We start from the raw sequence: 25,099 nt of genomic DNA, 5'->3' as shown, positions 1-25,099 counted from the left end.
TCTCATTTCATGCATATATGTCTGTGTGAGGGTGTCTGGTCCTCCGGAACTGTAGTTACAGACAGTTGTGAGTTGCCACATAGGTGCTGGGAATTGAACCTACGTCCTCTAGAAGAGCAGCCAGTGAGTTTAACAGCTGAGTCATCTCTCTGCACACCTCTGAGCCGAGCTGGGTCAGACCTGTGTGACACAGATCAAAGAGGCGCTCACCTGGGCCAGAGGCCTGTAACCCAGCTCCTCAGATGCTGAAGCAGAATGACCTTAAATTCAGGACCTGCATGGACTACAGATGGGCTTTGTCCATGACTAAAAAGCAAGTTAGGGAGGAAAGGGTGAATTCAGTTTACACTTCTAGATTATAATCCATCATTGGAGGAAGTCAAGACAGGAACTCAAGCGGGGCTGGAGACAGGTGCTGATGCAGAGGTCATGGCCGGTGCAACTTAGTGGCTTGCTTCCCTTGGCTGGCTTGCTCAGCTGCTTTCTTATGGAACCCAGGACCACCAGCCCAGAGATAACACCATCCACAATAAGTTGGGCCCTACCTTACTGATTACTAAAGAAAATGCCTCACAGCTGGATCTCATGGAGGCATTTCTTCAGCTGAAGCTCCTCCCTCTGATGACTCTAGCTTCTGTCAAAGCTGACACACAAAACCAGCCAGGACTGGCTTCAAGACCAGACTTTGTAGGTTCAGGGTCTCAGAGCCTAGATGAGCACCTACTACCGCCGTTTTCCTAAACCAGTATAGTTTCTAACTATATTCTAAATCCGTAGGCCAGGGGCTGGAGAGATGGTTCAGTGGTTAAGAATACTGGCTGCTCTTCCAGAGGACCCATGTTCTAGTCCCAGCACCCACATAGCAGTGGTGTATGTAATACCTGTTTCGGGGGATCCAATGTTCTCTTCTGGCACACACATAATGCACAGACATGCCCATATAACACCCAAACATAAAGTAAGTAACTTTTATATAGTTAGATCAACAGATGACCATAGCTCCCACTTTTCGTCAAAGAAAGATTTTCTTGTTTTAGTTTTGTTTTTCAGATGGAGACTGTTACAGACACCCACAGCTGGATCTCAGGGAGGCATTTCCTCAGCTGAAGCTCCTCCCTCTGATGACTCTAGCTTGTGTCAAGTTGACTGTATCAGAATGCAGAGAATTAGTGACGGTGCAACTCAACCTGGTACATATGCAATGCAACCTACCCCCAGGGCTCAGGGAAAGTCACAGTGAGAGCACTAAACGGTTGTAAGAACCCGAAGACCAGAAGACAATGTCTTGTAGATATGACAGGGAAAATTTACACCCATGAAATCCCAACAATATGGCTGCCTAGAGAAGACCAGCACAGTGACACCAGTTGGTATGCAGTGTGAGAAAGTTCTTAAGGTCTCACCCCTGGGGGGAGTTGAAAGGGGAGGGGCATGGTGGGAATGATGTAAATACAGTACCCATGAATGAAATTCTCAGATAATTTTAAAATGTAAATATAAAAGAAGTTAAAAAGAGCAGGTGTGGTGGCAAACACCTTTTACCCGGAGCTCAGGAGGCAGAGGCAGCTACCTGCTGTGAGTTGGAGCCTGGCTTGGCCTACATAGGAAGTTAAGTTCCAGTCTGGGCAAGACTTCATGGTGAGACCTCATTTCAGAAAATAACACAAAGTTAGAAAGAGAGTGGCGTGGCTAACATCCGAAGCCCTAGGTTTAATTCCTGGAGCATCACAAAAAGAAAGAAGGCATTTAGAAGTTACCCAACCGTCCCTGGACACTGGAGGCCACTAGACTACACCCTGCCCTTGCCCACCACGATCAATCACTTAACTACACACCAACCACCCACCCAGCGCTCCATTCAGGGGCCATTCAGACTCACACTAGGTGCGCGTCCATACCACATCCATTCACACATACACAACACTTATTTACACACGTATCATTTCATGGGCTCACACACGCATGCACACTGGCTCACACCTCTATCTTTTCAGACCACGGCCTTTCCACCATCCTTCTATCCCGGGCTGGCTCTGAGACAGTGGGGACTCAGAGAAGGGGGCCACTATTCCGCTGTGCCTCCCTGTCTCAGCAGCTACACTCAGAGCCCGGCGGCCATCGCGGAGAGGGAGGCAGCGAGCTGGACGGCGGCCACCAGGGGGCGCGCGCCGATAGGGGGAGAGGGGAGTGCAGGCCGAGCCAGGCAACCAGAAACGTCGTCGGGAACTTGTGGCATGAGGGGCCTGACACCGGAAGCTTGCTGGGAGTCCTGCGCCCCCGGGATCCCGTGATCCCTAGTCTCCTAGTCCAGCCGGTGTTGCGGGGGAGGTCAGCTGCTAGCTCTGGCCCGGACAGCGGCGCCCTCACAACCCTGGGCGTGCTCCCTCAGCCCAGGTGCACACCAGTTTCAGTCCCCAGCGTTCTCCCATAGCCCAGTTGCAGCTCCCAGCGCGATTCCACACCCCAGTTGCAGCTCCACGCATGTTCCCGCAGCCAAGCCCAACCCCCGGGGCGATCCCGCAACGCAAAGGCGGCAGCACGCACTGAAGTCCCCGGGGTTCCTGCTCCCAGAACGTGACTCAGCGCTTTCGCGTGCAGGGCAACATCTCAGGGTTAGCTTGCAGGGTTCGGTTCAACCCACACATAGGGACCCGGGAGCTCCCTGGTTACAGGCAGAAGGACCGTTGCCCTGGTTTCTGTGCAGGTTTATGAACCTAGCTGGGGCTTTTAAATAACCTGTCTCTGTAGGTGGGAAAACAAGGGAAACTGCAAGAGAGGCGATAGGACCCCTCTTCCCTTCTAAGACTGCAGAAAAAAAGTCCCTTTGAGAATTTGGGGTTCACAGCAAGTCTATGTGCTGCCAGTCACTGGAGGGACAAGGACTGTGGAGAGTGGTTAGAAGAAAACCCCCCACAGGGGAATGGCATAGGTGTGTCCTGGATTCTGAGGGATGGGAAGGTGATTCCCGGGAAGATATCTGCTCTGTGGGATGTAGTGGGTATCAGCTAAGTGAGGTAAGGCGCTTTACAGCAGCTGACTGCTGTGGTTTTCACCTGATCCACACGCCTTTATTCCCTGCACTCGGGTGGCAGAGGCAGGTGGATCTCTGGGTTCGAGGCCAGCCTGGTCTACAGAATGAGTTCCAGGACAGCCAGGGCTACACAGAGAAACCCTGTCTCACAGCAGACAAACAAAAAGAATGTGGCTTCACCGTGACTGGGACACATATGTAGAGGCCACACTAGTCCCCCAGGTACAAATGGAGGTGGCTGGGCAGAGATGAACCACATTCAGGCTGGGGTTTCTGGAGCTGCTGGATAGGGGTCGGGTTTCCCGGAAGGCCAGGTTTTCTCCTCCCCAGCACAGGACTTATGGATCCTTCCACTGTGGTGAGAAGTGGGAGGTCTTATTCCCTTCATCCAGAACTACCCTAAGGTAGGGGTTCCAGGACCAAGGCTTGGTTTTACTTCATGCGTTTAAGTGTGCTCTGCATACCCACAGAAGAATCTTACAGCCTGAGGTTTGTTGAGTGACTGAATGAAAGGCCAAAGAAAGGTGTATACAACAGCCATCAGTGTACATGACCTGGAAAGAGATCACACACAACCAGTTGTCTTTAATAAAGGCTGTTATTTTATGGTTCTTGGGACTGTCTTTGCATGTAGCCCAGGCTGGCCTAACTCATAGGCTTCCTCAGCTTCCATATACTACCAGGCTCAACTAATAGGGGCTTTAAAATAAGGTCAGGAAGGAGAGCTAGGTTGGGATGTGAGGCCTGGGGTCCCCAGGCAGGGAGGAGCCTGACCGACATCTCCCTGGGTCGCCACCGCCTGCCCAGCTGAAAGCTCCACTCCAACCTAGTTTTGCCAACAGGTCACTGGATCTCGCACTGAGGCGCCCACTCCACTGTGCTAAGTTCTCTACACTACTCTTGGCAGGTATCACGGGGAACCCACCCCTGCCCTGCTCACCCTGAGCTTCCCATCACACACGGGAGTCTGCTTCTGTAGTAAAAGGAAAGCAAGGCAGATAGATGTCCACACAGTGCCAGTGTGCCCGGAAGCTGGCCTCGCCTGTGCTGGCAGCCAGAGCTTCCTCTGTATCTCAGTGTCCACATCTGTAGGTAACACTAGAAGGATTCTGTGTCCCAAAGGCTGAAGACTGCCCCTTGCTTCTATGATCTACCTTCCTGCTGCAGACCAGCTTCCCTGTCTAGGGACCAGGGCCTGCAGCTCACCAAAACCAGGCTTTGAGCCTGAGATTTGCCAGAGGCCTGGGCAGCTAATGTGGCAACCTCCCCAAACTTACCACTCAGCACAAGATTCTCCCCCAAGAAGTGTTGCCAGAAGCCCCAAGGAGGGGGCTCTGTGTTTCCCTAGAGGAAGGCGAGAGTCCTGGTTAGGCAGCAGGCAGACAGTGCCCAACACTTGAACTATGACCTTGACTTGGGGCAAATGTGAGGACAAGGTAGGAAGGTGACAATCATCTCCCAACTAAGCCATAGAGCCACCAGGCTGAGGACCTGGGTGGACTAGGGGCTCCTGAGACTACAGAAGGAAAAGTGAAGAAAGCAGGAAATGAGGGGCAGTCCAATGTGGCCTTCACGGTGGTGCCTACCCATACCGGCAGCCCTGAGGAGGCCGAGGTTGGGTGACAGGCTTGTGGGACTGTCAGTGTGTGTGTGTTGGGGAGGTGGAGAGTCTTCCAGGTGTTCTTGCCTGAGCTGCATTTGACAGGGTCCTTGGCCCCATATGGAGTAGCCAGCAGCACCCTGGACACACTGCTGGGCTTCACATCCAGACCTCCAGACACCCTCCCCCAGACCACTTTTCTCTTTGCATGCCTGCTGAATACCCAAGCCTGCTCTTTTAAGGTCACCTTGACGTGGCCCACTTGAACATGGCAGATAGCCCATATGTGTAGGTCTTTCCCTCAACCTGCCAAATGAAACACGAGAGAGAGAGGGGGGGGACTTGTTTACAGTAACCCCACACTGGAAACAACTCAGATACCCATCAGAGAAGAATGGGCAAAGAAGCTCAATACTACTCATCCATAAAAAGGGAGAAACTGGAGCTGACAAGATGGCCCCATGGGTAAAAGTGCCCGCAGCAGAAGTCTGGGGCCTCAGCTCAATCTTTGGAACCCACGTGAAAGTGGAGGGAGAGAGCAAACATGGAACTCTGGCCTCCAAACACACACACACACACACACACACACACAGATACACATACACATGAGACAGAGACACACACACAGACACACACACAGAGATACACATACACACAGATACACATACACATGAGACAGACACACACAGAGACACACAAAGACAGACACACACACAGACAGAAACACACACACACACACACACACACACACACACACACACACAGAGACATTCAGCTCCTTCAAATAAACAAACAAAAACCTGGTGGACTTCCTGCCTGAGCATTTGTCTTATGTGACCTTTACTTCAGTGAAGAATGAGGAACAGGAGAAGGAGGGGACAGAGGGGAGAGGAGATGGCAATGAGCTGACAATGGATCAGAATGGGGTGCAAAGTGGCATCGTAGCACATGAAAGGACTCCTGGAGCCTTCAGGAGGGGTGACAGAGAGAGGTCACATGGTTTTCTCCCTAGACTCTGCAGAAGGTCACAACACAGCGCTGAAGTGTGGGTGTTTAGTCTGTACCCCACGTCTTCCCATGCTGCACCCACATAGTCCATTCCATGATGACGATTCACTCTTCACAGCAGCTGAACCAGGCTCTGGACCAAGGGACACCAGGAGCTGTATGTGGGAAGAGCACTGTGTGTGGGAGGAGCACTGTGGGGAGAGGAGCACTGTGTGTAGGAGGGAGCACTGTGGATGAGAGAAGCACTGTGTGTAGCAGGGAGCACTGTGGGTGGGAGGAGCACTGTGTGTAGGAGGGAGTACTGTGGATGGGAGGAGCACTGTGTGTAGCAGGGAGCACTGTGGGTGGGAGGAGCACTGTGGGTGGGAGGAGCACTGTTTGTAGGAGGGAGTACTGTGGGTGGGAGGAGCACTGTGGGTGGGAGGAGCACTATGTGTAGGAGGGAGCATTGTGGGTGGGAGGAGCACTGTGGGTGGGAGGAGCACTGTGTGTAGGAGGGAGCACTGTGGGTGGGAGGAGCACTGTGGGTGGAAGGCATCAGACGCTGGTCTGAAAAAAAGGCTGTTAAGTACACCCAGAGAACTGAGATCCAGATTCATTCCTTGAACTAGAAGGCACACAGTGTCTACTTTTCTAGGAGTACACGTGATGTTTTTTTCTTTTTTCTTTCTTTGTGTAGCCCTGGTTGTCTGGAACTCACTCTGTAGACCAGGCTAGCCTCAATCTCAGAGATCTGCCTGCCTCTGCTTCATGAACGGTGGCGGTCACGACGTGCCCCCGGGCTCAGCTGATTTCTCTTCTTTTTAAAAACTGTTTTTGAGACATCTCATACATCCCAAGATGATCTTGAACTCACTGTAAAGTAGGAGTGACCTTGAGTCTCACTCCTCCCATCTGTGCCTCCCCAGTGCTGAAATGACTGCTGTGCTCCATCTCATCTGCTTGGGATCAGACCCAGGGCCCTGTGCACGCTCGACAGTCAGTCTTCAACTGAGTCGCGCCCTCAGTCCCCGTATGTAACAAGTTTATAAAGACAACAGGTTTCTAATTCAAATTCAGGTAACCATATAGTTTTTTTCTCATTTAAAAGTTAAAGAGGCCTTGGGAGGCAGAGGCAGAGGCAGGTGGATTTCTGAGTTCGAGGCCAGCCTGGTCTACAGAGTGAGTTCCAGGACAGCCAGGGCTACACAGAGAAACCCTGTCTCGAAAAACAAAAACAAAGAACAAACAAACAAACAAAAAGTTAAAGAGGCTGGGTGGTGGTGGCACAATCTAATCCCAGCACTCAGAAGGCAGAGGCAGGCGGATCTGGATGCAAGGGGCTGGTCCCCCCTCCTCGCTGTCTTACCCTCTTACCCTCGTCCCTCTGTGCCCTCTCTCCCCATTTCCCTCTCCCTCTCTCTCCATGTGGTCATGGACTCTCTCTCTCTCTCTCTCTCTCTCTCTCTCTCTCTCTCTCTCTCTCTGCCTTTCTCTGTCTCTACTGCCTCAACTCCCCTGGCTGGTACCTCAGGAGGAAGGGATGCCTCAGCATGAGCCCTCTGAGGCACCTCCTTCCCCACACCATACCTCGCTCTACAAACCATACCCCGGCTTCCTTTTCTTTTTTTTATAATACACACAGTAACGAGGACAGTGGCCAAGGAGACTGGGTGGGCGCTAGACAGGTGTCAGCTAAGCAGGTGGAGGGTTTGAGGTGCTGTGGCATGTTTGACAGGTATCTGCAGTGCACGCATCTCCCACAGGGGATCATACTTGGTGTACAGAACCCCAGGAATCTGGTTTCTCCTTGCAAAGACAATTTGTTACCTTGTAATAATGTCTGAGGCTCAGGACACTGCTGAATGGGAGAAGTCTGTGTAGATTTTCCTTCTGGAGCCTCAATGTGTAAAAATAGCTAACCTGGTGAGAGGCTGACCCTATGTCCAACACCCAGGATCCTCTCTGAGGGCAGGAATCCTGCCTACCTGTCTGAATCTGGGTAGTTGGAAATTGGAGGTACTGGGGGGCAGGGTACTGGCCAGGCTCCTGGTGTTCTGCTCCCTCCCCATCTCCCTTCCCACCTCACTCTGGACTTTGCTGCCCTCCTCACACTGCCCGCCAGCCCTTAGCTCCTGCTGTCCATCCAAGTGGCCTCATACCCTCCTCCTTTCGTACTGTTTATGACCTGCTGAGACGCTCCTCTTCTGCTGGGGACACAGTCTCGGGTCTCAGGGTGCCTAACCAGTGTCTTCTGCCCACCCCTCCTGCCATGGGTACTTCTCTCCTCTAATCAAACTCGGATCGTCCCCTTCCCAAGGCTCCCTTAGGCCTGTGTCCATTAGAGCCACTCTGTGGCTTCGTCCCCTTTGCTGCTTGCTTGGAGGTCTGACAGTGAGTGGTACCCCGTTCCTCAACCCCTCGACTTCTGAGCAAAGGAGCCTATTCTGTGGAAGGCCAGGGGGATCTCCAGAGCCAAGCTGGCTTCCTGCAGGCCACACTGAGGCCGCTCAGCAGTACTGGCTCTGTGACTTCGCCTGCAGGGCAGTGGGCGGGGCAGGGGCCCCAGAGCTCCCCAGTCTGCAGTGCTGTGGTCTCCTTCTCCAGGGTTGATCAGTACTGGTCCTTTGCCTAGTAGTGACCCTTCTGGAAGTTTCAGCCAAGCTCCCTGATCTCTCCCCTTTCCTCAATTCTGGAAGAATCTCTGCTTTTTATCATCATGGTCCCTATGACTTGTCTGGGCCCTGGATCTGTTTCCTTCAGGTTTCTGGTAACTACCTGCTAAAGATTTCTCCTCTAAATAACTTGGGGGGCACTTATAGGACTCACCAGAGTAAGCCTCGTCTTCCCCACCCCTGCCCCTGCTGGATCCATCTCATGTATTCATAAAACTTTTCTTTTGAGACAGGATCTGGTATAGCCTAGGCTGGGCTCTAACACACTATGTAGTCTAGGATAACCGTGAATTTTTGATACTCAGGCCTCTGTCTCCAGAATGCTGGGATGACAGGCCACGCCACGACACCAGGTCAGCTGAGCTGCACCCTCAGACTAATCTTTAGCCAAGCACCAGGTATCGGGCCCTCAGGCTCCTCCTGGATCTCCCCTGCCCTTAGGATAGGATGCTGGCCTCACAGGCATGGTCACTTCACTCAGTGTCTTACTTAGTGTGTTCTTTGCTGTAATAAGACACCACGACCAGAGATGACTTGTAAAGGAAACAGTTTACTTCCGTTTACAGCCTGTAGTCCATCATCCAGAGAAGTCAGGGCAAGCAGAGGCCATAGAGGAATGCTGTGTAATGGCTTGTCCAGGCTGCTTGCTTGCATTCTTCTCCTCTTCTTCCTCCTCTTTCTCCTCCTCCTCTTCTTCTCTCATATATTACATTCTGACCACAATTTCCCCTCCCTCCCCTCTTTCCAGTCCCTCCCCCAGATCCACTTGTCCTTTGGCCCCCTTAAAAAGGAACAGGTATCCCAGGGATATCAACCAAACATGGCATATCAAGTTGCAATAAGATTAACCGCATCCTCTCACATCAAGGCTGGACAAGGCAACCCAGTAAGAGGAAAGGATCCCCAAAGTAGGCAGAGGATCAGAAACAGCTCTGCTCCCACTGTTAGGACAACAAGCTATACAAGCATAACATGTACGCAGAGGAGCTAGGTTAGGCCCACACGGTCAGGCTGCTTTCTACACACTCCCAGACCACCTGGCTAGGGATGGCATCACCGACTATGGCAGAGGTTCTTAACCTTCCTTGTGGTCTTTTAATAAAGGTCCTCCTGTTGTGGTGACCCCCACCTACAAACTTACTTTCGTTGCTACTTCATAACTGTAATTTTGCTACTGTTATAAATTGTAATGTTGTAATGTAGGACTGGAGAGATGGCTCAGAGGTTAAGAGCACTGGCTGCTCTGCCAGGGGTCCTGAGTTCAATTCCCAGCAACCACATGGTGGCTCACAGCCATCTGTAATGGGATCCGATACCCTCTTCTGGTGTGTCTGAAGACAGCAAAAGTGTAATCATATAAATAAGATAAATCCTAAAAGAAAAAGTTGTAAATATTTGGGTTTTCTGATCACCATAGGCAACCCTTGAAGATTATTCAACCCCCAAAGTGGTTGCAACCTACAGCTTGAGAACCTCTATACTATGGGCGGTGCCCTCCCACATCAATCAAGAAAATGTACCGTAGGCTTGCCTACAGGCCAATCTGGTGGGAGCAGTTTCTCATCTGAGGTTCCCTGTTCCAAAATGACCCTGGCCCGTGTCAAGTTGATATAAGAACTAGCCAGCACAGGGAGGGTAATAGGAGTGCCAGGCCCAGAAGCCTCAGGCTCTGTTCTGTCCTCGGATACAGTGGAGTGCAGCTAAGTGAGGACAGCTGAGACGGGCACAGCTCTATCCTGGTGACCTTGTGGCCAGGGTACAAACGGATGAACGGCTTACATGCCGCCCTGACCTGTTTGGATGGAGCAGCCCTGGTGCTGCCTACCTTCTGTGGCTCCCACTGCCTCCCAATATGGCTGCAACCAGGCCCTAGGTGATCGGAGTCCAGAAGGACCAGGTCTTTGCCTTTCACAACACTTCCTTCCTCCTCATCTGGCTCACGTCTTCCCCAGATCCTGGGCTAGGGTAGCCTCAGTCAACACTCAAGGCCTCTGATGCCTCCTCCACAGCTAAGGAACCCAAATACGTAGAGTCGGCAAACCGGTCTCTGCCTTGCTTCTACAAGGCAGTGCCGGTTAAGCCTTCAAATTCTCCCTGGGTCTGGATGCTCTGGCCCAAGACTCTGTGAACCCTTAGGTCAAACCACAGCTTCATGAGTTTTGGGGATGTTCTCAGGAACCTGTTACATTATTAAACGCATTTTTTCGAAGGCTGTGTTTCTGGTTTTTACTCCAACAATCCATTCACTCATACGGCCACTGTTCAGCACACTGGCTACTGGGTTTAATGCTTTCAGCGTAGGTTAGGGCAGGATGGACGCTCGTCTGCCCACAGGACTCTGCTGACACAGGAATGGGAGTGTGAGATTAACGACTCAGACTCTGAAACCCACTTTACCCTCCCTAGCCCAACTTACCCAGTTCGTCTCCAGCACTATTTGTTTAAGGCGAGTTAGAGGGAACCTTGACACTGTATGGAGAAAGGGCAGAGCCGGGCAGAGTCACAGTTAGAGCTTGTCAGTAGACCTGGGCAAGGAGAGGACACTGGGCAGCTTCCTGGCCCCGGCTTAATTCCTTGGACACACAGCAGCACTGGGAAGGAGCTGGTGGTTTAGTTTTTTTTCTGTTATCCTTTGTTGTTTGCTTGGTTTTGAGACAGGGTCTCTCTACATAGCTCTGGCTGTCCTGGAACTCACTATGTAGATCAGGGTGCCCTCAAACTCATAGCAATCCTCCTGCCTACCGTGTGTACCACCATGCCTGGCTAAGCCTACACTGGCTAAGCCCAGTAGTCCCAGACAGTCCCCTAGTCAAGTACTCATTAGGCCCAACCCTGCTTAGCTTCCAAGATCTACCAAGATGGAGATTGGGAGCATTCACGATGGCGGCCTTAGCAGAGGTGGATCCCGACAGGGTGGGCTGATGGGGGTGGCAGTGGCAGGCCCTGTCTGGTTCCTGGGACCTTGCTTTCCTAGGAGCTCAGTGGAGCTGCCTCCAGGGAAAATATCTTGGGCCTCAGAACTGAGGATCCCACTCTGCCTCACGCAGAAGACTGGGTGGGCCTTGGGTCATCCATATAGGCCAGCAGGAGAGCTGCAAGGGTCAACAAGGAAGGCCCTTCAATGTCCCTCTTTGATTACTGCTTACTCTGACCTTGCCAGGCCAATTCAGGCTCCTTGGCTTCTAGAGACGTTGTCCTTTGAGGTGTCTTTGCGGCTCAGGCCCTAACTTGCCTGCCTGTCCAGGTGGCTCTGACCTGTCTCACCCGGGAGAAACGGGATGAGATGGGCACATGTCCCCTGGGAGGATGGCAGTTGTCCTCCCCCCTCCCCCACCAAGGGCTTCTGTGTACTTCATCTCCTGCTGAGGTGTGGCTCACACTTCTTAGCACAGGCCTGGCACTGGTGGCCTCCCAAAGTCCCCTCCCCTCCCAAACCTCTCCCCCTCCTCAGGCACCTGTGTTTTCTTTCTCCTCACACAAGAATGTGTCTGCAGGATCTGGGCTGCCGTCCCATCCCATTGTTAACAGTGCTGCCCTTCCACTCCCCACAGGACAGGCCCAGGCCTGCCCCAGGGGCAGCCCATTACCCCCTGCTGGAGTCCTTATACACCTGTTTACCTTTGGGGCTCAGCCAAGGACACAGCAGGAGCTACATCTGACTCCTGACCAATGTCCACTTCCTTCCTGTCCCTTGCTCTCCTTGCCGAGCAGGGTTGGGGGTGGGATCCTTCCCGGACTCTGGAGCTTCTCAGGTTCAGTTCAGCTCTGAAGGGGGGGGGGGGTTTCTAGCTCTAAACACTATCAAGGGCAAAGGGATCTCCCTAGGGACTTTCAGATGAGAGTTGCTGGACCCCATAGCGCCCTTTCCTATAGAACTAGAGGCAAGAGTGGGAGGTCCCCACGCTCCAAGCTTGCTTATGGCCACCTCCTGTCATGTTCCCAGCTGGTAGTGAAGAGGACACATAGATGAGGGAGAAGCTGAGAGAGAACGGAAGTCTGGGGGCAGGAAGGACTGCTCCTTGCTTTGGAAAAGGGTTTCTCCTAATTCTTTTTTTTTTTTTTTTTTTTTGAGACAGGGTTTCTCCGTGTAGCCCTGGCTGTCCTGGAACTCACTCTGTAGACCAGGCTGGCCTCGAATTCAGAAATCTGCCTGCTTCTGCCTCCCAAGTGCTGGGATTAAAGAGATGGGTTTAGGGATTGGTGGCTGCAAAACTGCGGTTTGAAGTCTAGAAGCCAAGGCCGGGCAGCTGGGCTGGTGGAGCAGGCCTGGGATTACTGATGCTTGGGAGGCTGCAGGCAGTGGGAAGGTGAAAGGTGAAAGACCTATGTGGAGGGCAGAGTGAGTGCATGACTGGAGCTAGCACATAGTGGGGCCGCATCTCACAAAGGAAAAAGAACTACAACTGGAGCTGGGGAGTCCAGCTCAGCGCCAGAGTGTTCGCCTACTGTGTGGAAAGTCCTAGGTCCAAACCCCAACACACAACAACAGGCAACTCAAAAATATAAAATAAAGCCATAATCACGAAAAAAAAAGGGGACCCTTCATGTCCTGCTAAGAGAAACGTGCACAGACAAGCTGCCGTGGAAAACAGCACCTCTAATAAACCAACCAATAAATAAAATCCAGACACAAAACTGCCGCGTGTCTAGCACTCTAACTACTGTGGAGGAGAAGCCTGTTCTGAGAGCTGGAGTCCTGAACACAAACACAGCCCAGAGGCTGTCAGAAAGGGAAGCTGAGTCGTAGGCCGGTGATGCTGGCCCAGTGAGGCACTGTAGGGCAGACCTGCACTGTTTGAGGAGTTCTATGGAGGGCAGAGTGTAGAGTTACATATGCCTCCCAGTTTTAGGGAAATATGCATGAATCACTTAGTGGTCGTGGGTGCAGTGCTTGTCCGTTAGTGCTTAGTGATGCTGTCATTAGTTTGGCTGAGATAATACTGAACCTATAAATGAGATGAGGAGATGGTTCAGGGGCAAGAGGGCCTGATCTTGTAAGCCTGAGGTCCTGAGAACATGTCCCGAGCACCTGTGTTAAAAGCTGGGCATTGCCACACACCTGTAGCCTCAGCACTGGGGATGGAGACACATCCATTGCAAAAGAACTTGATGTCCTGGCCTGGTACAGTGAGCTGTGGTTCTTTGGGAGCCTCTGTCTCAAGGTACTGAGGCAGACAGTAATGGAGGAAGGCACCTACTGTCCTGCTCTGGAGAAGACAGGTGCCCCACCCCAGCCCCACCAGCAGCGCATACCCTCACAGAAGTATGTGGGGACTTAAGAAAATCTATGCTGGGCCCATGAGAGATTCTGGTCTGTTGGTCCAAGGTGCAGCCAGAATTTTCAGGAACTCAGAGGGAATGTCAAGCATAGCTGCGGCTTTGTATTCATGCGAGGGGCGGTTCTGCTTGCCCCAGACATTGCCTCTCTTCTTCCCAGCATAAGCCTGGGGCAGGCAGTAACTCGCCCCACTGTCAATCCAGGGTGTGCCCACTTTGGCCAGGGCCCGAAGGCCGATCCTAGGGGCTAACGGAGAAGGCTGGGGCTGCCTTTGTTCTTTTTATGGCTGTGGTCTGTAGAGAAGGAGGAGGTGGGGGGAGGCGGTGGAGAGAGTAGAACAGAGGCTTTGGTTGGGGGACAGCTCCTTCTGTGTGCTGGGTGAAGGGATGGGCTGTGTGAAGGCCCAGCCAGCCTGCCCTACTCAGTGTGAGCCCTTCTGGAATATTTGGAATAATTAGCAAATGAAAGTACCCTGTAAGGCAGGGGAATGCCAGGCTGGCCTGGGGCCAGACTCAAGGACTGAGGAAGAAAGAGAGAGGGGGCCATGGAGGCTGGTCAGGCTCGCTCTGGACGGCACTGGGCAACGCTGTTTCTCTCTGCATGTTGTTGTTCATGTGTGTGCACCTGTATGAGACACGCTGCTCACAGAGGGGGGCTGGTTGGGCACAAGGATGCTATGTAGGGTTGAGTTGAGAGGTAGTAATAGAGAAATGGGTCTCAGGCAAACAAACCTAGGACAAGGGGCCCATCCAGAAATGAGCACCCTGTCTTGCTGTCAGAGCTCTGGTAGCCTGGACTTTCACAGTTAGGAGGGCAAGTGTCAGCACTGAGCCTGATTTTAAGGTGGCCTTCTGTCTCCCTAAGCCTGTAGCAAGCTGGGTCTGGTGAATACATAACAGAGCAGGATGTGGGGCCTTGGGTCTCCTCTGACCTCATACGCTGTCCCTCCAGGGAAGGACCCAAGGAGGGTATTGCTGGAAGGAGTCCCGGGACTCTTGGGCAGGCAAGCCTGGGCAGGCCCTCATGGTGGGGGATGGCTTGAGCCAGGGCACACTGGCCTTTGTGAATCCTTGGGGTGAGGTGGGGCCATTCTCCCTGCCTCTTGCTCTGCTGGGCCTGTAGGCTCAACCGTCCCATTGTGCAGATGGAGGTCCTGAGGAATGGAAGGGATCCTGAGAGCGCCACCCTTTGGCCTTTTCCTCCCTAGGGGCCTAGCTTCAGGGTAGCTTGACCTTCTACAAACCCTCTCTGTCTTGTTTCCCCAGCCATTCCCCACTAGATAGGTAAAGGAAATCCCTCAACCCCTTCCTCCCAAAGCCACCATGTTTGGCTCCTCCCCTTTCCCAAAGAAAGCTTGAAGTATGACCATATTCAGAATTTTTTTTTAAATTTTATTTTGAAAAAAATTTTATTGTAAAGAACTTTCCATGAAAAAGGTTAAATTGCTCCATGTGGAGGGTAGATATAGGTCCCAGCCCCAGGGGTCAAGGTGGAGCAAGACCTGGTCCCCCCCAAGTATAGACAGGGGCCTAGGGCTCGTTCCCTTCCTGGTCCCAGTGTTCCCGGTAAGCCGGGCATCCCTTCCCCAGTTAAGTCTTAGCTATAACTACATTCACTATATTAGTCTCTCCCCCCCCCCACCTAGCAGCTTGGCTGCCCCTGCCCCAACCACCCCGAACGAACCCCAACTTCTTGTTGCTCTCAGCCTCAAGTCAGGCTCAAAGGTTTGCAGTCTCCCTTCTGATGGGCCAGGAAAAGGCCCCGGAGGGCTTAGAGACCATCTTGGCCCTACCTGGTTTCTGCCTCCTCTTTCTGTTCCCTTCCCCTCCGTCTCCCTGGCCAAGGCTGCCGGGGCCTCTGGGGAAGCTCTGCCGGGAGGGGCCTCCTGGGAGTTAATTTGTTATCGTCTAACGAGCATTTGTTGTACCTGGGAACTTTCTCTGGGTAGAGCCCCGGAGAAGCAGCCGAAGTGGGTGAGGTGAAGCTTTGGTAAGGGCCCTGTTCAGTTCATCCCTGGCCTGGTAGGACCCCTCCGGGCTTCAGCTCTCAGAGTGCGGGGGGTTGAGGGGGGGCAGGCAGGGGCGGGGGTGCTTTTGCCAATTCTTGGACTTGGGGGGACATGGGTGGATGAAACACTGTGTGTATGAAGGTTACTGATGAGGGGGAGGCAGCCGTTTTGATCCTGGGTCCCTAGTTCCCAGTCTTCTGGGCTTGGATATGAGGGCATCCCCAGCTGGCAGCAGTGTGGCCTGATGGAGCCAGCCTTCAGAGACCTGGCCCAGTCCCTGCCTGGGTGCTGAGATGTCCACGGGCCTGTCTTGGGAGGCAGTTCTGGGCCCTGACTTGAGCACTGTCCAGAGATGGGGTGGGGCCTGACCTTTTACAAGAAGGCACCCACACTGGCCCAGTCCTGCAGGTCAGCGGCCAGGGTGGCATCCCCTGCTTCAAAGATGGGTTCTGGGGGCAGGCAGCCACTACCACTCTCATCCCAGGGATGCTGGAGGAAGGATGTGGCCAGGAAGGTCTCATCAAAGTCCAGGCTGTCAGCAGCCTGCTCCACTGGAGGTCCCCAGGTAGCAGGGCAGTTGATGTGTCTGCCGTGGACTGTCAGATCCATATCTCCATGTGAGTTGGGGCTCAGCGGGGGGCTTAGCTCCAGACCCTCCAGGGAGCTCAGCTCCTCACCCAGAGCGCCAGCCTCAAAGATGGCCTCCCAGTCAAAGTTACCTTTGAGGGGTTCCAGCTCACCCTGCTCTTCCTGGGTCAGCAGCAGGGTGCTGGGAGACCGCAGGACCTTGGCCACCCTCTTGGGCAGCGGTTGCTTTCGCTTATGCCCCAGCCTGCCCTCTCCTGTGCCCCAGCCCCCCTCCCCTGTGGCCTCCTCAAACTCCTGCAGCAGCTGCTGGGCCTCCCTGTTCACGGTCAGAGGCCCACCCCAGGGGGCAGTGCTGGGTTCCTGGGAGGCCTGGCGGGCGAAGGCAGGGTGGATGTGGACTGGGGGCAGCCTCCGCTTCTTGAAGGCCCCACTGAGCAGGCGCTCTGCATACTGGGGGTCGATGCGCCAGAAGCCCCCCTTGCCGGGTTCATCCTTCTCCCGAGGCACTTTGATGAAGCACTTGTTCAAGGACAGGTTGTGGCGGATGGAATTCTGGATAAAGGAGAGAGAACAAGAGGAAAGGCATAGGGGTCAGGGATCGGCAGCAAAGTGGCACCGGGTGCTCCTGCATCCTCCCTGCATCCTCCCAGACAGGGGAGGGGTGGATCAACCCGATGCCATGACCAGGCAGCTGTAGCTCGGGGACTCTGGGACACCAGCCACAGGGTATGAGGAGCCCGGAGTGCATGGGGGGGGGGGGGCTTTTGTTCTCTGTTGCTGGGATATCTGCCTGCTCAGTCATCCGAGCTCTGAGCCACAGGGTGGCTCTCAGTGCCACCCTCTGTCATCCTCCCTCCCTCCCTTACCCTGTTGCTTGCAAGTCCTGGCCAAAGCCCTCAGCTCCCCCACGGCCTGGACTGCCATCTCCCTCTACTTGGCTGGTCCTCTCTGTTTGTGAAGTGGGTGGGTTAAGGGAGGGGGCTGGGTGACCAAAGAGTGGGTGAGTATGTGTGTGTGTGGGGGGAGATTTAGTGGCTCGTTGTTTGCTGAGCCAGCTGCTGATCTAGGCCTTCACCCCCTACAGTCTTCTCTTCCCACCCAAACCTCAGTGGATTATTACCCAGCCAAGTGAAGAAGGTTCATTTCTGGGACCCGAGTTGGCAAAGGCCTTGGGTAGGGAGAAGACGGGGATCTTCTGACCCAGGGTTAGGGCCATTCGGAATGACTCAGGACTGTGATCCTGTCCCCTGCCCCTTGGCTGCCTTAGGGAGAGTGGGCAACCTCACACCTCGTCTCTAGCACATGGAGCGTGATACTGGAGGACGTTCAAAGTGCTGTCTACTGAGCCTTATCTTGCCCTATCCATGCTTGGCAGCTTAGCTCTGCTCACGCCACACTGGTGTCCAGGGGCCCAGGCTATGCTAGCAAGGCAGGTAGGTGGGCAGTGGGCGCGCCTTTGGCCAACAGAGCTGGGGTGTTTACATGGCAGCCTGGCCCACTGGCTGCTCTGTGCCAGATTCTGGAGACCTAGAACCAGAAGCCAGGGCGGCAGCAGCAGTGCCCCTGTGGAAAGCACCTGGCTCAGGTAATTGCCCCCCTAGGGAGGCTGGCTGAGAAGGTGGGGGTGGAGGCAGGAAACTCGGTAGGAGTTGAGGTGGGAGGCTGGGTTAGTGGCTTCAGGATGACCTCATGACCCCTCCCCCTGGACAACTGATCTTTGTATCTATCCATAGGGCACTCATCTCTGTCCTGCTCTCTGTACCAAATGCAGAAGGCAGGGTGCAGAACCTGGCAGGGAGGCCACCTGGGTTCCATTTCAGAGTCCAGTTCTGACTAATTCCTTGGGCAGAGCATTGTCTAGGAATTCTCGGACATGGGACGAAAATGTGCCTTAGCACACGAGGCTACACTGGACCCATTCGGTTCCTTTTCGTCAACTTCCCCTGTACTTCCAGGGCCCTGGTTCCAAACACAGGGACATTTCCAGAACCTGGCAGGGTTCAGGCCTCATGAGAGGCCTGACCTCAGAGCCAGGTGCCTCCTTGGCCTTCCAGATCTGGTATGTGAGACTGGCTAAGTGCCAGAAGGAGGGCGTGAGGAGGGAGTGGTCCCCGCTTTCCCTCCCCCCCACACCTCTTCTTCCATACCTGCCAGGTGGGGTCTGCATGGCGGAAGTAGCAGAAGTTGTCCGTGATCCACTTGTAGATGGCCGACAGAGTGATCTTGGTGGCCTTGCTGGCTTGCATGGCCATGCAGATGAGAGTGGCATACGAGTAGGGCGGCTTCACATGTGGGTTGGTGGCATAGTCCACGTCGTCAGGGGGCGGGGCCTGCAGCCCCGGGGGCGCGCTTCGAGATGTGCACGACGATGTGGGCTTGCCGGGTGTGTGTGGCTGCCCAAGGCAGGCAGGGTCTGCCGCCAGCGGTGACCCGGGCGCCACCAAGCCCGGCACTTGGTGGTAGCCGTGGGGGTCTGTGCCTCCCGGGGGAAGAGTGGGGGCCTTGGCGTTGAGAATGGAGAATTCCTGCAGCCACTGCAGGCTGGTCAGGCTGTCATCCAGGGCGTCCGGCTCCTCCATGCCGCCCTCCGGCCCGGCCTCCTCCCCGGGCCCCGCTCCGCAGAGGCGCAGCCAGCTCTCCGCCATGTCTGCGGGGACTCTCCGAAGGGGCGGTCAACATCCACAGGCTGAGCCGGAGTGGCCCGCCGCGCTTTCCGGCCCGCTGGTACCGCAGACTCCAGTTACACAGTCTCCAGAACACTCACTTCCATTCTGCGACCCGGGGGGTCGCCTCCTCCGAACACGAATGTGGGGCCTGCGGGAGCACCACGGAACTGAGAGCACTCTTCCCCTACCCCGAGAGGAAAGAGGCGCCTTAGGGGGGAGCCCCTCACATTCATCCCCGCAGCCTGTGGCGAGGTCAGGGAAACACAGGACCCTGGTCTGACCCCGCGTCTCCACCTCTCTCCATCTGCCCTTGGAGAGTTCGTTGGCCACAACGAGGGAAGCGAGTAGGAAGGCCCAATCTAACTCTTTTTCCCAAAGAGTAGAAAACTAAGATCACACCCCAATAGTCCAGGGGGGCAGTACGACGCGGGTGGGGCAAAGTAGGTCATCTGATCCTTGGAAAGAGGTATTAGGATGAAGGGTCCCGGGAAAGGAAGGTCACAGGACCGAGTTATGGAGGGGCAGGAAGCGATCTTCCGAACTCCTCAGATTTCATTTACTGGCCCCACTACTTCCGTGGGCGACCGATGGACTGGATAGCCAGCAGGTCCCGACACCCTCCCATCCGGTGGTCCACAGCCCTCCCAGTCCCTTACCTGGCTCAGAGCGCAGCCGGCCAGAGGAAGGTTCTGGAAGAAGTTCCTCCCACCTCCCGCGGCTCTCTGTCCCCAGCTCGAGGGCTCTGCTGGCGCCCCTCTTCGTGACCCCCCCTCGCCCGACGGCGCTTCTCTGAGCGCCGACGGCCCGGGGACCGGCATTAAGTAGACGCTCCGAAGGCTTCTCCTGCTGCCATGGCGACGCTCCGCCCCCATAAACAGCTTCCGCTGCTGTCATTGGCCAGCACGTCTCCAAGGAGACCGCGGGCCCTTGCAGCTCCTCTGGCGGCAACTCTCTGGAACTCTCTGGTTCTGCCGCCCTCTCCCGCGCCACCCAGCCCCCTACCCGCCACCGAGATCCGACTCTGCATTCCCGCCCGAGGGCCCCGCGCTGGGTCTCAAGGCGGGCGCTCGGCTCCCGCTCGAGGCCCCGGGAACCCCTCCCCCACGCGTTTGACCGCTGAGGGGACCCAGCCCCGGATTCTGCAGACCAAGTCTCGGGAACCGTGCCCTTGAAGTCTTTCCCCTCACCGGGCTGCCAGTGGCCTTTGTCTGGTCTCTGGGGCCTTTCCCTGGTCCCTGAGTGTCTTCTCTGGTGCCCACAGGCAAGTCTGACTCTCTGATGCCACCTGTCGCTTATAATCCGCAGAAACGGCCACACAGCTCGCAGACACACCGAGGCGGGTAGGGTAACCCAGCGTCTCCCGGTAAGCAGCTCGCCCACTCACCCTGCTCAAGTTCCCGGAAGCTGGCATTCCAGAGGCATCTGCGGAGGTGCCTCTCCTTCCAGACAGCCTAGGAAGCAGAGCCAGCGGGTAAAACCAGAAAAGCCGTGGGCCTGCAAGATCCTCTCAAAGAGGTCATTTGTTCTACTAATTTAGCCAGGAACTGGTTAAATGACAGGAATAAGCATGAGACACTCTGGGCCCTTGCTTTCCCTACCGCCATCAGCTTTGGGGTTCTTTAATTATTGACGAGCTGCAGGATTGAAGTGATCAGGTTTAAGGCTGATGCAGAAGCAGGTAGGGCTCAGTCAGGAATGGAGCTGGGCGTGAGGCCCTGTACCCAGACCTGCAGAAATACTAAAAGAGTGCCTGAGCCACCGAGAGAAACGTTCACAAATGAATTCACGTTGTAGTTAATGGCTCCCCTGCCCCTGTAAACAGTTTTATTCACTTTTAAGAATCATGCAGCAATCCATAAATATTGCATCTTGATGTCCCCACTGTAACGTGCCCACAAGTGTACTCCAGGGAGTGTGAGGGGTACACAGATGGCAAAGACAGCACGCACGCGCGCGCGCACACACACACACACACACACACACACACAACCAACTTGCACACACCAGGTGTGCAGGCCCTAAAACGAAGTGAGCAACCAGCACGCCAACACCAGGTGGACAGGACTTGCTCCCCAGTGAGATGGCTTAGTGTTTGGGTTTGTGCCCGGCAGATGCCACAGGGGGTAAAAACTCTGGTGGGATGAAGTTAGGTAAAGCAAAAAGGTTCTTTGAGGAGACAGAGATGGCTACAGTACCAAGCATGGAAAGGTGCAGATGTAGTGTGGTGAGGCGCCAAAGGCACCAGGAGAACGTGCCCGACCCTATGCTTGGACCCGACAAAGGGATTATTTCCAAATAGACTGGGTTGAGTGTGGCAGCTGACTGAGAGCTAACCCTGTGAATGGGCTATTTCTGCTTGCTAAGAAGTAAAAGGACAGATTGAGGGGTTGAACTAAGCAAAGGGTACGCCGCTAACCTGGGGGCCTGGATTATGGAATTCAGCCTGAGCACTTGTGAGGGAAGAGGGAAGGGCTGATTATAATGGCTTTTTTTGAGGGTTCCTGGCCACTGTGGCTGTTTACCTGAATGTCCTTCATCCCAGCTTCTTCCCCTGCTCCTCCCAGGTCACAGCACTGTGAATACCTCTTACCTTCTCCTGCCAGGGGGGAGGTGGGTCTATGTGCAGCCAGCCCAGGCTAAGGGAACTTCCTTGTTGCTTCTGCTCTGTTCTTTGAGGAAGTGAGGTTATTGCTCAGCTCACACTGGTGGAAATCTTAAGGATGAGAGGGGCTGTCGAAATGTTGGGGAAGTAAAAGGCATGAAGTAGGGATTGAAATGGCAGGGTGTTCAGAAAGGGCGATCGGGGTCTCAAGCTCAGCCTATCACTCTCCAGGCAGCACAGCAGGCTCTCCCTGACAGTGATTCCCACGGAAAGGAGGGTCGTGTACTGGTGCAGGCCTGTAATCCTAATGTTTGGGCAGTACAGGCAGGAAAATCAGAAGTTCAAGGTCATCCCCAGCTCCATTGCAAGTTTGAGGCCAGACTCTCCACCCCTCCCCTCCCCTCCCCTCAGGGTCCTGGGCACTGGTGGTTTTTTTGAAGGGGGGAGAACCTTTCTTGGACCACACAAGTCAAAAGCCCCTCAAACCTCACCTTCATAAGTAACTGTCCTTAAGCCATCTCATGTTCCACTGAATAACATGTTCCAAAAGCCAGTAGACAGGCATCTACTTTAGAGCCATGTAAAACCCACTGACTGAACAAGAAAGGTGTGCCACCCAACAGTCTCCTGCTAGCTTGCTGCCATGGCTTCTGTCTGAGTGCTGACTGGATCCCATCTGAAAGGCAGGGAGGAATCACTAGGGTAGGGAGGTCTTCTAATCCTCTGGCCCCAGAGCCTCTGCCATGCCTTTGGTGTTCCTGTGCACCAGTTTGAGAACCACTGGGCCTCAGCTTAGCCTAGTTCTTCAGCTCTGACAAAGGAGTCAGAGAAGTGGTTAGCTGGGTTTGAGACTCCCCCTCAGTGGCTGTAGTGGAGACATGGGAAGAGCCAGCCCCTGCACTGCATGGTGGCTCAGCAGGCCTTCCTGACTGCACCTGAGGACAGGCCTTGCAGGGGATCTTCCTAACTGCAGATACAGGAGGTGCAGGAGACCAACTCTGGCTTCCAACCAACACTTCAGCAGCTACCCTCTCCCTTAGGCTCGGGTAAGGAGCTCCTGGCGTTCTGGAGCCAGTTCTTGACTGCCTCAAGTTAGGTTTCTAATTGCTTATGAGGTGCCGGAGACCAAAACCTGTCCACAGGTGTCTAACAAAGCTGCCAAACCCTTCAGTCTTCTTGGGCTCCACTCAGAAGAGAAAAGGCTACAGAAACAACCAGCCCTGACCCTTAGCTCAACTGGCCCACTGGGTTTGGCTGGCACGCATCATCCCACAGGAGGAAGGCTTCTGGTTCTTTCTGAGAGGGTAAGAATCACGGTTACAGGAGATGAGGTGGGCAGAGATGCTCACTGTCCTCCCTGCATATGAGTATAAAGTCCACGTCTTGTTGAAGGTGCTCAGAAGGCCTGTGGTCCAGTGAGGACAGATGGACAGCAAGGACAGGAGGGGAAGTGCAGGTATGGGTGCAGATGCCCTCAGACAGCCATAGGATCCCATACACAAGGCCTGTTCTCCTCAGGGTCCTCCAGGCTGCTGGAGGATAAGCGCCGGCGCTGGGCATGGCGACGGTTGACAATGTTATCATCATGCTGCCAGGCACCTGGAGAAGAAACAACAGAGGTTCTAGGAGCCATTCCTTAGGCTAAGAACACATGATGTCCCCAGTACAGCAGCACAGGAGTCAACACGGAATCTAGCAGCATGTGTGTACCCTGAAATGCCTGGCAGTGTGAGCCACTCGTGTGAGGAAGAGCGAGGAGGAGCAGCTGCTGACAAGTGCCACAGCAGTCGCTGCCTGTGACCCATAAACAGATGGGGACACTGCAGGTGTTCTTCATTCTTGAACTTACCCAGCATCCACCTTGCATGTTACGTACTTGGTCCAGGACTTGAGAATGTTAGTTAGGAGGCTGGGCTGAGCTGCTTCCTGCATGGAAGGTGGCTGTGCAGAGAGCACACTCTGACATACAGCCTGTGTCTGTAGGGGGAGGGAAGGGAGGCCTTGGGTGGGAGAATGTGTGTGTTCAGAGCCCTTCTCTTGTACCTCTCCCTTGCCTGAGCATCCTTGGTCCAAGATGCTGGTTATCACCCTTACCTCTCCCAGCCCCTGGATGCCTCTGTCCCCAAAGTGGAGACTGCACCCTGTTGCTTCTCTGCTTCATGCTCTGATATAACCTACCTGCCTTGTCTGCTCTTCCTACTTACATCCACACCTGCATCTGCCTGGGCCTCAGCTCAGCTCAAAGGTTCCAATGGTCTGGTCTTGGACAGATCACCTTCCTTTGGCTCTACTCATAGTGCCAGCGAGGCAAGTGTGGCACTCATAGATGTTCTGTGAGGCCTGCATGGGGCGGCATGTAAGGATGCCCAGCGTACCTGACTCAGAGATGCTTGTGAGCAGTTCTTGGTTGGGGGACCCTCCCGTGTTCCCTAGGTCCCTCTGACTGTCCTCTAGCTGGCAAGTTAGCTCTGTTTCATTCTCTCCCGGAGAGCTACTGTGTTTTATACAATGACAGGCCCTACTCCTTCCAGGCTTGGGATGTTCAGGGGAGGCTCTTCATTTTGTTGGCTCTGCAAGCTTCTGCAGGAACTATTTATATATAGATTTGCACCCTGGAGCTAAACAGGTATGTGGCCCTAGGAGTGGGATGGGGGATGGGGCTTTTCTAGTAAGTGAGGCTAGCTAACTGTATAGTGTGTAGTCTTATAAGTCCAGCTTACAGATGGCTAGTCAGCCCCAGATTCAGCGAGCTGAAGACAAAGAAAGCCCTTAATGGCATTTGCTAGGATGAAGCAGATACTGATTGCTTATTTTGCATGAATGGTCTGGTGTGGGAATCTATCCTGAGGTTATAGTAACAGACCTCAGTGAAGCCCTGGGAAAGGAAGGGAACAAGGTCTTTCACACCTTAACTGCCCACAGGCTCTCTACTCCCGAGCGTGAGCCAAGGGTCCTCCTTCCCTTTCACAGGTGGCACTCTGGGTGATGGGAAGAGGATCAGGTAAGAGGATGTTCGGTTAGGAACCCCAGGTAAAATGAGTGGTTTGTTCAGTTATATAATTTGGTAGATGTCATACCTATTCCTCAATGTTTATGGGGCAGGACTCCGGAACTGCGGCTGTTTAGTAGGAGAGACCAAAAGCAGATGGTAAACGAGAGAGAAGACACACATGCACACACAAGTCAAACAGCAGTGGCCACTTCACTACCGACATGGTCACTGCTGCCGGCATCTGTGACACGGGGCCTGACACTGTCCTGAACAAACTCACACAAGTCCTTATGCAACATCTTCCAACCCAGGAGCCCCAGTTAGGGCTGCAGATTGCTTGTAGAACAGTCTAGGGTGCAGATGGGCCATGTGTGGGACATGGCGAGAGAACAAGAGACGTCCTTTGCCCTGGAGGGACCCCAGGATCCATGGCAGCCCTCATGTGCTTGCCTCTCCACAGCCCACTCAGAAGGCAGCCTGGTTCCCTGGCAGATATCTGAGTGTGCCCTCCCATTTGGCTGGGTCCAGGCCTTCTGGCAAGAAAATGGAGTTTGGAGACTGGAACTCCCTCCAGGGAAGGGACAAAGTGCTTTACATTTGGTTCCCTTTGGGGGATCAGAAATGAGGGGAAGAGACTCCAGAGACCAAGTTGAGGATACTTGGCTTACTTCT

At 54.2% G+C, this 25,099-nt stretch overlaps 2 protein-coding genes across 4 annotated transcripts in view; both read right to left on the bottom strand.

Annotated features, from left to right (window-relative positions):
* Positions 1-14,941: 14,941 nt before the first annotated feature.
* Positions 14,942-19,673, bottom strand: Foxj1 (forkhead box J1). Its single transcript, XM_034505894.2, has 3 exons — positions 19,490-19,673; positions 18,315-18,981; positions 14,942-16,719 (listed from the first exon to the last, which is right to left on the bottom strand). The coding sequence occupies exons 2-3, from the start codon at positions 18,810-18,812 to the stop codon at positions 15,952-15,954; spliced, it is 1,266 nt and encodes a 421-aa protein (XP_034361785.1). The 5' UTR covers positions 18,813-18,981; positions 19,490-19,673; the 3' UTR covers positions 14,942-15,951.
* A 942-nt stretch (positions 19,674-20,615) lies between these two features.
* Positions 20,616-25,099, bottom strand: part of Rnf157 (ring finger protein 157) — a 65,319-nt gene continuing 60,835 nt past the window's right edge. For 2 of the 3 annotated variants that reach the window (XM_034505892.2, XM_034505893.2), the window contains 2 exons: positions 24,513-24,553; positions 20,616-23,034 (listed from right to left, as the gene is read on the bottom strand). In XM_034505892.2, the coding sequence (XP_034361783.1) occupies positions 24,513-24,553 (41 nt within the window). In that variant the 3' untranslated portion in view covers positions 20,616-23,034. The remainder of the gene's footprint in view (positions 23,035-24,512; positions 24,554-25,099) is intronic. The other variant, XM_034505891.2, reaches the window with a different exon arrangement.

Source organism: Arvicanthis niloticus, chromosome 6 (genome assembly GCF_011762505.2).
Source record: "Arvicanthis niloticus isolate mArvNil1 chromosome 6, mArvNil1.pat.X, whole genome shotgun sequence".
NCBI classification, from domain to species: Eukaryota; Metazoa; Chordata; class Mammalia; order Rodentia; family Muridae; genus Arvicanthis; species Arvicanthis niloticus.
The sequence above is the reverse complement of the archived record's forward strand: the minus strand, read 5'-3'. Positions and strand labels throughout refer to the sequence as shown.